The sequence below is a fragment of the Sprattus sprattus genome (genome assembly GCF_963457725.1).
Source record: "Sprattus sprattus genome assembly, chromosome: 10".
Classification (NCBI taxonomy): domain Eukaryota; kingdom Metazoa; phylum Chordata; class Actinopteri; order Clupeiformes; family Clupeidae; genus Sprattus; species Sprattus sprattus.
Genome location: NC_137908.1, coordinates 3,096,581 through 3,109,080, shown reverse-complemented (window position 1 = coordinate 3,109,080; position 12,500 = coordinate 3,096,581). Strand labels below are relative to the sequence as shown.

The following is a 12,500-nucleotide window of genomic DNA, read 5'->3' as shown; positions in this document are numbered from 1 at the left end:
CAGGAACCGGTCAGTGGGGGAGAGGAACACAGTCCAACCCTAACCCTTCAAACCCAGGATGCTAGAAGCAGAACTCTCATGCCTTCTGGATTGGATCTTGTGTTCTAAGAGTGTTCTGGTACCTCTCGTCTGCCCAGGTACGGAACAGTGACGTGGAGGACCCCAGCCGAGAGAAGGTGGTGCAGCTCCTTGACGACTTCAAGATCTCCGGCGTTAACGGCACCCGTATCCTCTCACACTCTCTGCACCTCCTATCGGCACCTCCTTACTTTACCCCCCTCTCTTCTCCCTCTCCACAGCTCCTCTTTACACCTCCTATCGGCACCTCCTCACTTTACCCCCACCCTCCTCTCCCTCTCCACAGCTCCTCCACAGCCTTCTCCTCTTCACACCTCCTCTGTCCTCTCCACCTCCTCTCCATCCTCTTTACACACCTCCTCTCTGCACCTCCTTTCTTTACCCCCTCTCTTCTCCTTCTCCACATCTCCTCTTTGCACCTCCTCTCCACAGCCTTATCCTCTAAACACCTCCTTTGTCCTCCTCTCCATAGCCTTCTCCTCCTTTGACCTCCTCTCCATTCCCTGTACACACCTCCTCTCTGCACCTCCTTTTTTCATCTTCCCCTGTCTACTCCCCCTCTCTCCACCTCCTCTCCACAACTCCTCCACAGCCTTATCCTCTACACACCTCCTTTGTCCTCCTCTCCACCTCCTCTCCATCCCCTCTACACACCTCTCTGCACCTCCATTTTTCATCTTCCCCTGTCTACTCCCCCTCTCTCCACCTCCTCTCTGTGCCCCCTCTGCCCCCTCTTCTCCACATCTCCTCCGCACCCTACGTCCTCTTCACACCTGCCCCTCTACACCTCCTCCTTGCTCCCTCTCCTTCCCACACCTCCTACTCGCCTCCCCCTCTCTGAGGAACTCCTCCAACATTAATCCGTCTATTTAATATTCACTTAGTTTATTCATTTATACAAGATTCAATTATTTATTCATTTATGTGATCATTGGTTTATTCATGTAACATGGGCATGTGGGATGTGGTTTTAAATGGGGTGATGTCACCTGGTGTTCCAGAATCCTCCAGAGTGGAGAGTGTTCCATTACCTGTTCCGTTCCCATTCACTTGTATAGAATGTTGTACTATCTGCCTGATGTTGTTGTGAGGGAATGAGTCGTCGCTAACTAGCACTAGCAGGAATATTTGTTAAATATGTTTCCATTGCAGAAAATCCGGTTAATTCTCACATAATGCTTCATGGTCACTTGCCTTAAGAAATGGAAGGTCAACTGACGTAGGAGATGAATGTAGTCGTGTGTGTGTGTGTGTGTGTGTGAGTGAGAATATGACTTAATGCTGATATACAGGCTCTCTCCTGCCTACGGTGTGCTGAGGGGGCCGTGTAGTTATCCTGTAGAAATGCAGAGAGGAGACACATTACAGACATACACACAACCACACACACACACACACACACACACACACACACGCATCCATCCTGTGCTGCTGGCCAGGCTCTCAATAGCCTATCTGCACCCAGCAGGCACAGCTGCTGCTTCAGGCAGCCTGCCCAGGCTCGCTCCATCAACGCTGTGTGTGTGTGTGTGTGTGTGTGTCTGTGTCTGTGTGTATCCCGCTGTATAGAATCTGGATGGAGCCATAATGAGGCTGTCATGGCTAGTTTGTTGACTAGTGATTAGAAAGGGAAATAGGGTTGTGTGTGTGTATGTGTGCACGCACATCAGTCTACAAAGTGTTGTGTTTTTGGCCTTGACGGATGTGTGTGTGCGTTAGATGTGTGTATGGTGTTTGAAGTCCTCGGGCACCACCTGCTCAAGTGGATCATCAAGTCTAATTACCAGGGTCTGCCTCTGGCCTGTGTGAAGAGCATCATCCGACAGGTAATCACCTCTCATGACTTACTTTACTCTCTAATCTCCTCTAATCGTTTCAGGTTCAGAGACACTGATGGAGCTGAGCACAGCTGACTAGCCAACCAGCATCAGCGGTTGGGATAGCAGAGCTAGCTAGCTAGCCAACCAGCAAAAGCGGTTGGGATAGCAGAGCTAGCTAACCTTCTAGCATATGGGGTTGGGATAGCAGAGCTAGCTAACCTCCTAGCATATGGGGTTGGGATAGCAGAGCTAGCTAACCTCCTAGCATATGGGGTTGGGATAGCAGAGCTAGCTAACCTCCTAGCATATGGGGTTGGGATAGCAGAGTTAGCTAACCTTCTAGCATTAGGGGTTGGGATAGCAGAGCTAGCTAACCTCCTAGCATATGGGGTTGGGATAGCAGAGCTAGCTAACCTCCTAGCATATGGGGTTGGGATAGCAGAGCTAGCTAACCTTCTAGCATTAGGGGTTGGGATAGCAGAGCTAGCTAACCTCCTAGCATATGGGGTTGGGATAGCAGAGCTAGCTAACCTCCTAGCATATGGGGTTGGGATAGCAGAGTTAGCTAACCTTCTAGCATTAGGGGTTGGGATAGCAGAGCTAGCTAACCTTCTAGCATTAGGGGTTGGGATAGCAGAGCTAGCCATAGCGTCAACGATAACGACTGTGTGATGGTTGGTGGGAAGTCCTCCTCCACAGTCCTATTCTGTGGTGCGTTACACACAAGAGGGTGGCGCCGTAAACACACATCTTATTATAAAAAAGTGTGTTTAAGTGACACGGCTTCCTGGGGTCGCTTGCTTTGAATCCTGACATTTGCAGCAGGAAAACACCTACACACCTGTAGAATATATTCCTGTGAGATGTTGAACTCAAACCTCTGTGAAGCAGACACTCCTCATTACCCACCCACGCAAGCCGCCTGTGCCTTCTGCAATCTCCTACAGCTCTCTGCTGTCTAAATGCACTGGTGTGTTAAATGCACTGGTGTGTCTAAATGCACTGCTGTGTCTAAATGCTCTGGTGTGTTAAATGCACTGGTGTCTAAATGCTCTGGTGTGTCTAAATGCACTGCTGTCTAAATGCACTGGTGTGTTAAATGCACTGGTGTGTCTAAATGCACTGGTGTGTCTAAATGCACTGCTGTGTCTAAATGCACTGGTGTGTCTAAATGCACTGGTGTCTAAATGCACTGCTGTCTAAATGCACTGGTGTCTAAATGCACTGGTGTGTCTAAATGCACTGGTGTGTCTAAATGCACTGCTGTCTAAATGCACTGCTGTGTCTAAATGCACTGCTGTGTCTAAATGCACTGGTGTGTCTAAATGCACTGGTGTCTAAATGCACTGGTGTCTAAATGCACTGCTGTCTAAATGCACTGCTGTCTAAATGCACTGGTGTCTAAATGCACTGGTGTCTAAATGCACTGGTGTGTCTAAATGCACTGGTGTGTCTGAATGCACTGCTGTGTCTAAATGCACTGCTGTGTCTAAATGCACTGGTGTGTCTAAATGCTCTGGTGTGTTAAATGCTCTGGTGTCTAAATGCACTGCTGTGTCTAAATGCTCTGGTGTGTCTAAATGCACTGGTGTCTAAATGCACTGGTGTGTTAAATGCTCTGGTGTGTTAAATGCTCTGGTGTGTTAAATGCTCTGGTGTGTTAAATGCACTGGTGTCTAAATTCACTGCTGTCTAAATGCACTGGTGTGTCTAAATGCACTGGTGTCTAAATGCACTGGTGTCTAAATGCACTGCTGTCTAAATGCACTGGTGTGTCTAAATGCACTGGTGTCTAAATGCACTGGTGTGTCTGAATGCACTGGTGTGTCTAAATGCACTGGTGTGTCTAAATGCTCTGGTGTGTCGAAATGCACTGCTGTCTAAATGCACTGCTGTGTCTAAATGCACTGGTGTCTAAATGCACTGGTGTCTAAATGCACTGCTGTGTCTAAATGCACTGGTGTCTAAATGCACTGGTGTCTAAATGCACTGCTGTGTCTAAATGCTCTGGTGTGTCTAAATGCACTGGTGTGTTAAATGCACTTTGTATTTTCTGTTGTTGAAGCACCTGGTTCTAAGTTCTCAGGTGTAGAAGCACCTGGTTCTAAGTTCTCAGGTGTAGAAGCACCTGGTTCTAAGTTCTCAGGTGTAGAAGCACCTGGTTCTAAGTTCTCCTGTGTGTTCTCAGGTTCTTCAGGGCCTGGACTACCTGCACACGAAGTGTAAGATCATCCACACGGACATCAAGCCGGAGAACATCCTGCTGAGCGTGGACGAACCGTACGTCAGACGGCTGGCTGCCGAGGCAACCGAATGGCAACGTACAGGAGGTCCGCCCCCATCAGCGTCTGCAGGTAGCACACACACACACACACACACACACACACACACACTGTCCCTCTCCCTCTTTCCATGTCACACAGCATACATGCACACTATCCCTGTCACCTGCAGGTCAGAAGCGCACACACACACACACACACACACACACACACACACACCTATAGATGCCATTCCTGTTCTCAGCAGGTGAGAAGCGCAAACCCACACACCCCTATATATGCCCTATACCTTTCCACACACACACACAACTACAGCCACTCCTATCACTGCAGATGAGTCATGCAGACCGTACACATACACTCCTGGGCCACCATATGTACACACACACACGCACACACAGATAAGCCAGGGCCACTCTGAACACATTTTGACATCAATGCCAAACTCCATTCAGTCGGAGCGGTTTGGGGAAATGGCCTCCGAACGAATCACAGCGGTGCTCAAACGGAATATATTTGCCCTGAAATGGAATATATTTGCCCTGAAATGAAGAGTGATGGGGGCTGAGGGGTGGTCGAGGGGGGCTGGAGGATCTGAGAGGAGCACATTTTCGGGAGCTTGGTGACACTTCAGGCTCTCAGGGTTGTGTTGACTTCATCTCTGCCGGTTTAAAGGATTAATGAGTTAATTAAACAGCTGGAATGTTAAGATAGCCAGCCGCCCTTTTAAGAATTCAAAATCTAAATTTTTTTACAGTCATTAAGTATTTAACAGCACCGAGTCATTTCAGTAGGCTGTTTTTTGAGATATGGCATAGGCTGTTTGTGTGTGTGTGTGTGTGTGTCTGAGTGTGCACGTATGTGTGTGTGTGAGGGGTGATTAGAGTGTGAGATTATGTCAAAAGATGCCAGTGCTGGTGCTGCTTACTAAACGAGGATCTGTGTGTGTGTGTGTGTGTGTGTGTGTGAGAGAGAGAGAGAGCGCGGGCAAAAAATACAGCCCTGCTTCAGACCACACAAGAGATTCAAGATTCCTTCTGCTGTCTGCTTTCTCTTTCCCCCCAGCCTCTCTCTCTCTCTCCCCCTCTCTCCCTCCCTCTCTCTCCCCCTCTCCCTCCCTCTCTCTCCCCCTCTCCCTCCCTCTCTCTCTTCCCCTCCCTCCCTCTCTCTCTCTCTTCTCCTCCCTCCCTCTCTCTCTTTACCTCCCTCCCTCTCTCTCTCTCTCCCTCTCCCTCCCTCTCTCTCTTCTCCTCCCTCCCTCTCTCTCTCTCTCTCTCTCTCTCTCTCTCTCTCCCTCTCTGTAATGTTTTGCATGTTTATGTGAGCTCTGTGCTGTCTTTGATGTGCAGTCTACTCTCCGACCCCCCCCCCCCCCCCCCCCCCCCCCCCCACGCTTGCCAGACTCTCCCACACACACTTGTCCTCTTTCACACAAAGCACTACTGATCTGGGTTTGTTTGTTAGTTTGGTTATTTATTTATTGTTTGTATTTATTGTTTGTTTGTTTGTTTCTTGTTTTCTCTTTGCAGTGAGCACAGCACCAGCTCAAAGACAAGTAAGCTTTTTTTCACACACTCGTGTGTGTGTGTGTGTGTGTGTGTTGTGCATGCTAATGTGTGGAAGCCGTCACAGTGGTATGTGATCATATATAGGGTATGGAGAACAGCTTGATCTTTAGAAATAGTGTGTGTAGTTCCATAGAAGGTATTGTGTGAGTGTGTGTGTTTGTGTGTGTCGGATCATGTTAAGGGAGGAACTACTGTGTGAGTGTGTGTTTGGAGACTGCTTAGATAGTGTTTTTGTGTGTGAAGAAAACAGAATGTGAGTGTGTGTGTGTGTGTGTGTGTGTGTGTGTGTGTGTGTGTGTGTGAAGAAAATTGCGTAGGCTTCTGAGTGTCTATTATTTGTTCTCTAGAACTGACAGCAGTGAGAATGAGTCTTTGTCTGCCAGATGCTTACGCCCGAGGCGTGTGTGTGTGTGTGTGTGTGTGTGTGTGTGTGTGTGTGTGTGTGTGTGTGTGTGTGTGTGTGTGTGTGTGTGTGTGTGTGTGTGTGTGTGTGTGTGTGTGTGTGTGTGTGTGTGTGATTTTCAAAACATTTCTCGCTCCTCTTTCTCCCTCTTACCCTCTATGTCCCCCCGCCCTCTGTTCTGTTGTCTCTTTGTCTCTCCTACTCTCTCCCTCTGTCTCCTTTTCTCTCTCCCTCTATCTCCCTCCCTCTTTTCCTCTCTTCTTCTATCTCCTTCCCTCTTCCTCTCCAATTCTCCTCTCCCTCTTTCTGTCTCTCTCCCTTACTCTCCCTCTCCTTCTTTCCCTCTCCCTCTCCTTCTTTCCCTCTCTTTCTCTATCTAACTCTCGCTCTATCTCTCTCTCTCCCTCCCTCCCTCTCTTTCCCTCCTCCAGCCCCAGAAGATGTCTAAGAACAAGAAGAAGAAGCTGAAGAAGAAGCAGAAGAAGCAGGCTGAGCTGCTGGAGAAGCGGATTCAGGAGCTGGAGGAGCAGGAGCGCCCTCTAGAGGCGGGGGAGGAAGACGACGAGGACGAAGATACAGACGCTCCTGACAGGGCTCCCTCCGTCACACCCCCCGACCAGCACCCCTCGCACACGCCCAGCGGGGGTGAGTTCACACACACACACACACACACACACACACACACACACACACACACACACACACCAAACCCTCCCCCCTTTCAGTCCTCTCACTCAGACATCACACACTCCTTAGCCAAGTCACAAGTACTTGACGCAAGTGTCAAGCACACACAAGTTACACAAGCCACACATACATCAGTCTCTCAGATATTATATATATGTGTGTGTGTGTGTGTGTGTGTGTGTGTGTGTGTGTGTGTGTGTGTGTGTGTGTGTGTGTGTGTACGTATTTTATGCCAGACACACAGGTTACGGGACGCAGCCAGATAATTGCCTGGGAGTGTGTTGCTAAAGTGTGTATTGTCTATGTTGTGTGCGTGTTGTGAGGTGTGTGGGGTGTGTGTGTGGTTTCTCCAGAGTGTGCCAGTGAGTTTGTGTTGTCTATATGGTGTGTGTTCTGAAGCGTGTCAGTGAGGTGTCACATTTGTGTGGAGTGGGGTGTATTGTGTTGTGTGGTTCCCCAACAGGGTATTATTGAAATGTGTGTTATCTGAAACGAGTATTGCGTATCCTTCCTCTAGAGTGTGTTAATGAGGTGTGTGTGTGTGTGTGTGTGTGTGTGTGTGGTTCCCTCCAGAGTGTGTGAGCGAGGAGCAAGAGTTGGTGATGGACGTCACCTGCAACGGGCACGTCGTGGAGGACCTGAAAGAGAGCACCCCGCCTGACGCAGAGGAGGACGAGGAGGAGGAAGAACCTCAGAACCCTTATGCTGACAACCCCAGCGTTGCCACGGCGACCCAACCCCACTCCGACTACACGGCCTGCAATGGCAGCGCTCCCGTTGCCATGACGATGCCCGGTGAGCCCAGCGATCTGCCCGGGGACCAGGCATGCGGCGGCGGCTCAGATGGTAATTGGTATTCAGTGATTGGTTCAGTAGAGGTGCCACCAGGGCACAGCAGGAGGAAGAGGAGGGGAGGAGGAGGAAGCAGGAAGTAGAGGACAGGAAACAGGAAACTAAGGCTGAACTCCCAGAAGCCCTCAGTGGGACACAGAACCGGATGACGACCCGGTGAATGGTCAGTGAAGAGAACCGGCCACGGAACACTTCCGTTTGCCACTGCGTGTCTCAAACTCCACTAATGACCTCCTGCTCCTCCTCCTCCTCCTGCTCCTCCTCCTCCTTCTCCTGCTCTGACCTTGACCTTGACCCCTGAGGTTCACTGGCTCTTTATGTCTATTAGACACTGATGTCTCTTTTAGTTTTTGATGAATGTTTAATGTTTATTCTTTATGTCTTTATTAGACACTGATGTCTTCTTTAGTTTTTGATGAATGTTTAACATGTCTTTATTAGACACTGATGTCTTCTTTAGTTTGTGATGAATGTTTAACATGTCTTTATTAGACACTGATGTCTTCTTTAGTTTGTGATGAATGTTTAACATGTCTTTATTAGACACTGATGTCTTCTTTAGTTTGTGATGAATGTTTAATGTATATTCTTTATGTCTTTATTAGACACTGATGTCTTCTTTAGTTTGTGATGAATGTTTAATGTATATTCTTTATGTCTTTATTAGACACTGATGTCTTCTTTAGTTTTTGATGAATGTTTAATGTATATTCTTTATGTCTTTATTAGACACTGATGTCTTCTTTAGTTTGTGATGAATGTTTAATGTATATTCTTTATGTCTTTATTAGACACTGATGTCTTCTTTAGTTTGTGATGAATGTTTAATGTATAGTCCGCCAGTCATGGTTGGAACACCAGAGAGAGAGAGTCATGACAGGGCTGTGGGCGTATCAGTCAAGTTAAAAGGTTGTCGGGGATGTTTAAACAATTAAGGTTAAATCATGTTCTGTGTGTAGAACTTGATCTGTGTGTGCGAATGCGCTGGTTTAATCAATATCTGTATTGATCAGTCAGAGTGTCTTTGCTAGGAGGTTCCCATCTGGATTAACGGGGCTCTTGAAGCCAGCTCACTAACACAATCCACTTATCAGACAAAACAAACTCACACACTTTAGTCCCTCTCCCTCACGCACACACACACACACACACACACACACACACACACACACGCACACACGCAAGCTCAAAGCCATACATTGATGCCAATCTCTCTCTGTGTGTGTGTGTGTGTGTGTGTGTGTGTGTGTGTGTGTGTGTGTGTGTGTGTGTGTGTGTGACCCCCTGTAGCTAAGCTGCCTCCAGGTGTGCTGCTGGTGAACCCCCTGGACCCTCTGAATGCAGATCAGATCCAGGTGAAGATCGCTGACCTGGGCAACGCCTGCTGGCTGGTGAGTAGCACACACACACACACACACACACACACACACACACACACGGTGAAGATCGCTGACCTGGGCAACGCCTGCTGGCTGGTGAGTAACACACACACACACACACACACACACACACACACACACACACACACACACACACACACGGTTAATATCGCTGACCTGGGCAACGCCTGCTGGCTGGTGAGTAGCACGCACACACACACACACACACACGGTTAATATCGCTGACCTGGGCAACGCCGGCTGGCTGGTGAGTAGCACGCACGCACGCACGCACGCACGCACACACGGTGAATATCGCTGGTGAGTAGCACTGACCTCTGATCAGCTGTTACAGCATCATTAGTCATTTCTCACACACACACACACACACACACACACACCCCTTTAAAAATGAACTCATAGCCTCCCAAACACCTGCACCATAGACATGCACACACCCCCCCACACACTCACACTCACACTCACACTCACACTCACACTCACACTCACACTCACACTCACACTCACACTCACACTCACACTCACACTCACACTCACACTCACACTCACACACTCACACTCACACTTACTTGCACACACTCACACATACACACACACACAAAAACAAAATCACACACACACACACACACACACTCGCACACACTCACTCGCACACACTCGCACACACATACTCACACACATGTGCACCTTTCACACTAGGGATGCAACGGTACAGTGTGGCCACGGTTCGGTTTGTATCACGGTTTTTGGGCCACGGTTACGGTTCGGTTTCGATATATCAATATTATCCTGCCGCTAACACGCATTAGGTTATATTTGTCTTTTCTATTTCAAGTCAACAAGGTGCTTCTACTCACACTTGCAGAGACAATGCAAGATGCAATTAAATGTAAAAAGGGCACATATTAAGTAAAATCACAAAATGTATTTTAAACAAGGAACACTATTCTGGCCTTCTGTCAAAAACAGGCAATATTAAATATAGTAAAGTGCAGTATACTGTAAAGTAATGTGAAATGTAAACATTGACATTATTCAATAAACTCAAACAACAATCATTCACACACTTAAACCCTAGAAAATACTTAACTGTTATAAATACACCCTTAAAGAACAACAGAACAAACCTTCTCTCTCCTAGTCACTTCGTACAGTTCTGGAATTATTTTGCTGCTGAAATGCGTGCGGGAGGGGATATTAAAACGAGGATCAATGTCAATGGTCTTTATCATGTGACGGAATCCCGTGCCTAAAACTACTGAATAGGGCTGCATGTCTTTCCCTATGAAGACGTCCATTGAGTTGGTTATTGCCTTGTGTTTTTCGGAATTATAAGCATATTGTTGCTGAAATGCTGCAGCAATGGATGGTTGTGTTTTCGGCGACAAACCGTGCTGCCACTTAAGAGTTACAGCCGGGTGATGACGGGGCAAGTGGCTCAACATGTTGGATGTAGCCTACCTGTGGAGTAGGCGATCGTAGGAAAGCAATGCCTGCACACCGTGCTTTGCTTGCTGACGATCTTTTTCCCTTTGTCATCATACTCCACACTGAACCCAAAATGTTCCCATACAGCTGATTTGTAAGATGACGGTGCCTCTTCAAATTTTCTTTTCTCCGTTTCTGGTTGACTCGCCATGATCGTGCTGCAACAGGGAAAGTTTCGTTTCTCCTCACATGAATCTCCAGCGTCTGCATTCAGAGCGCTGATTGGCTCTTGGGAAAGTCAGTACAATTCTGATTGATTGTTGCATGGTTGTGGAGCGCAGAACTCATCCCCTGCTGGGTCCCAAGCAGTCATGCTATCGCCCAATACATGCGTGCATTCATTATAGCCACATATTAAATTAAAAGTTTAATGTCACCCATACCGTAATATCGCGGTTCACCTGGGTCAACCGAACCGAACAGGGCGAACCGAACGGTTCGATAAAATACCGAAAACCGTTGCATCCCTATTTCACACACACCTGCAGTGTGTGATAGATTTACCCCCTACAGGGCACTCTGTAGCCCCATAAGTATCCCGGGGGCCATGCCCGTCCCCCAGCTGGTCACCTGTCCTCCTAGTGTGTGTGTGTGTGTGTGTGTGTGTGTGTGTGTGTGTGTGTGTGTCAGCTGGTCACCTGCCCTTTGTTCTTTCTTTTCTCCTCCTTTTTCTCACTCCATCTGTCCGTCCTTGACTTTCTTTCTTTTGCTCTGTTTCTCATTCTTGTTCTCTCCATGTCTCTCTCTCTCCCTTCTTCTTCTTCTTCATCTTCTTCTTCTTCTTCTTCTTCTTCCTCCTGTAGCACAAACACTTCACAGACGACATCCAGACGAGGCAGTACCGGTGCCTGGAGGTTCTGATCGGAGCGGGCTACAGCACCCCTGCGGACATCTGGAGCACGGCCTGCATGGTGAGTCGGGTCGAGTCGGTGCTGGTCCGATCTAACTCACTCACATTCTGCGCTGGTCCGATCGGACTCACTCACTTCAAACTATCCTTCAGGCTTGACTTGTCATCTAACGCTCAAAGACGAGAGAAACTTTTGCTCAGTAAACACGAGAGAAGGTTATCACAACTTATTACACGGCTCTTCTTAATGCTGTAGAATGCTGAATGTAGAATCACTTGAATGGGGCTTCTCAACGTTCTGCGGTCAACTATTTTCCGATAACTGACCGTTGCTATGCAATAATGACCGCTGTCAAGGAAAGTGGCCTTTTTGCCTCTGATTCACGTCTTTTGTAGCACTCCGCAAGTATTCCGGTAACTTATCAATGGAGTTTGAGCGGACGGTTGAGCAGCTGTGTTCTAAAGAATGTTCAACGTCTTTGAAGTTCAACGTCTTTGGCGAACTATTTCTCTGCTTTTTAACACTACGTATAGTAACAAATACATTGTAAAAGACACACTGTGTTAAGTTATTTTTTTGTTTTTGGCAAGTAGCCGTATAATAAGCGGGATAATGTATAGAACGCCGGTCATTGTCGGGAAAATAAGCCCCTTCAGTGTGAAGCAACACCCCTCCGCTTCGCGTCGGGGTGCTGTTCGCCCTGTCGGGGCTTATTTTCCCGACAATGACCTGCGTTCTATACATTATCCCTTACACATATTACTGTTCACCGCATCCCAGCAAAGGTTTTAAGACTTCAATTTAGGTCTTATAACTGCACAACACATATTACTATTCACCGCATCCCAACAAAGGTTTTAAGACTTCAGTTTAAGGTCTTATAACTGCACAACACATAATACTATTCACCGCATCCCAACAAATGTTTTAAGAACTGCACGGTGAGAGCGGTTAAATCCTCATTAGTTCACGTGATTAATAAAGAGCGTGCTGATGTTACCGGCGTCGTGTAGAAGAGTGCGGCCCTGTATCTGACGCAGACTAGCAGCCTAGGCCAAGGGAGGCCTGTGT

The 12,500-nt window shown here is 47.8% G+C and overlaps 1 protein-coding gene across 1 annotated transcript in view; it reads left to right on the top strand.

The window, feature by feature from the left end:
• srpk1b (SRSF protein kinase 1b) overlaps window positions 1-12,500 on the top strand; it is a 34,111-nt gene that overhangs the window by 17,325 nt on the left and 4,286 nt on the right. Inside the window, exons 6-13 of the mRNA XM_080846003.1 lie at window positions 138-225; window positions 1,798-1,904; window positions 4,087-4,252; window positions 5,710-5,735; window positions 6,583-6,796; window positions 7,412-7,684; window positions 8,981-9,081; window positions 11,382-11,489. Of these exons, the coding sequence (XP_080702129.1) occupies window positions 138-225; window positions 1,798-1,904; window positions 4,087-4,252; window positions 5,710-5,735; window positions 6,583-6,796; window positions 7,412-7,684; window positions 8,981-9,081; window positions 11,382-11,489 (1,083 nt within the window). The remainder of the gene's footprint in view (window positions 1-137; window positions 226-1,797; window positions 1,905-4,086; window positions 4,253-5,709; window positions 5,736-6,582; window positions 6,797-7,411; window positions 7,685-8,980; window positions 9,082-11,381; window positions 11,490-12,500) is intronic.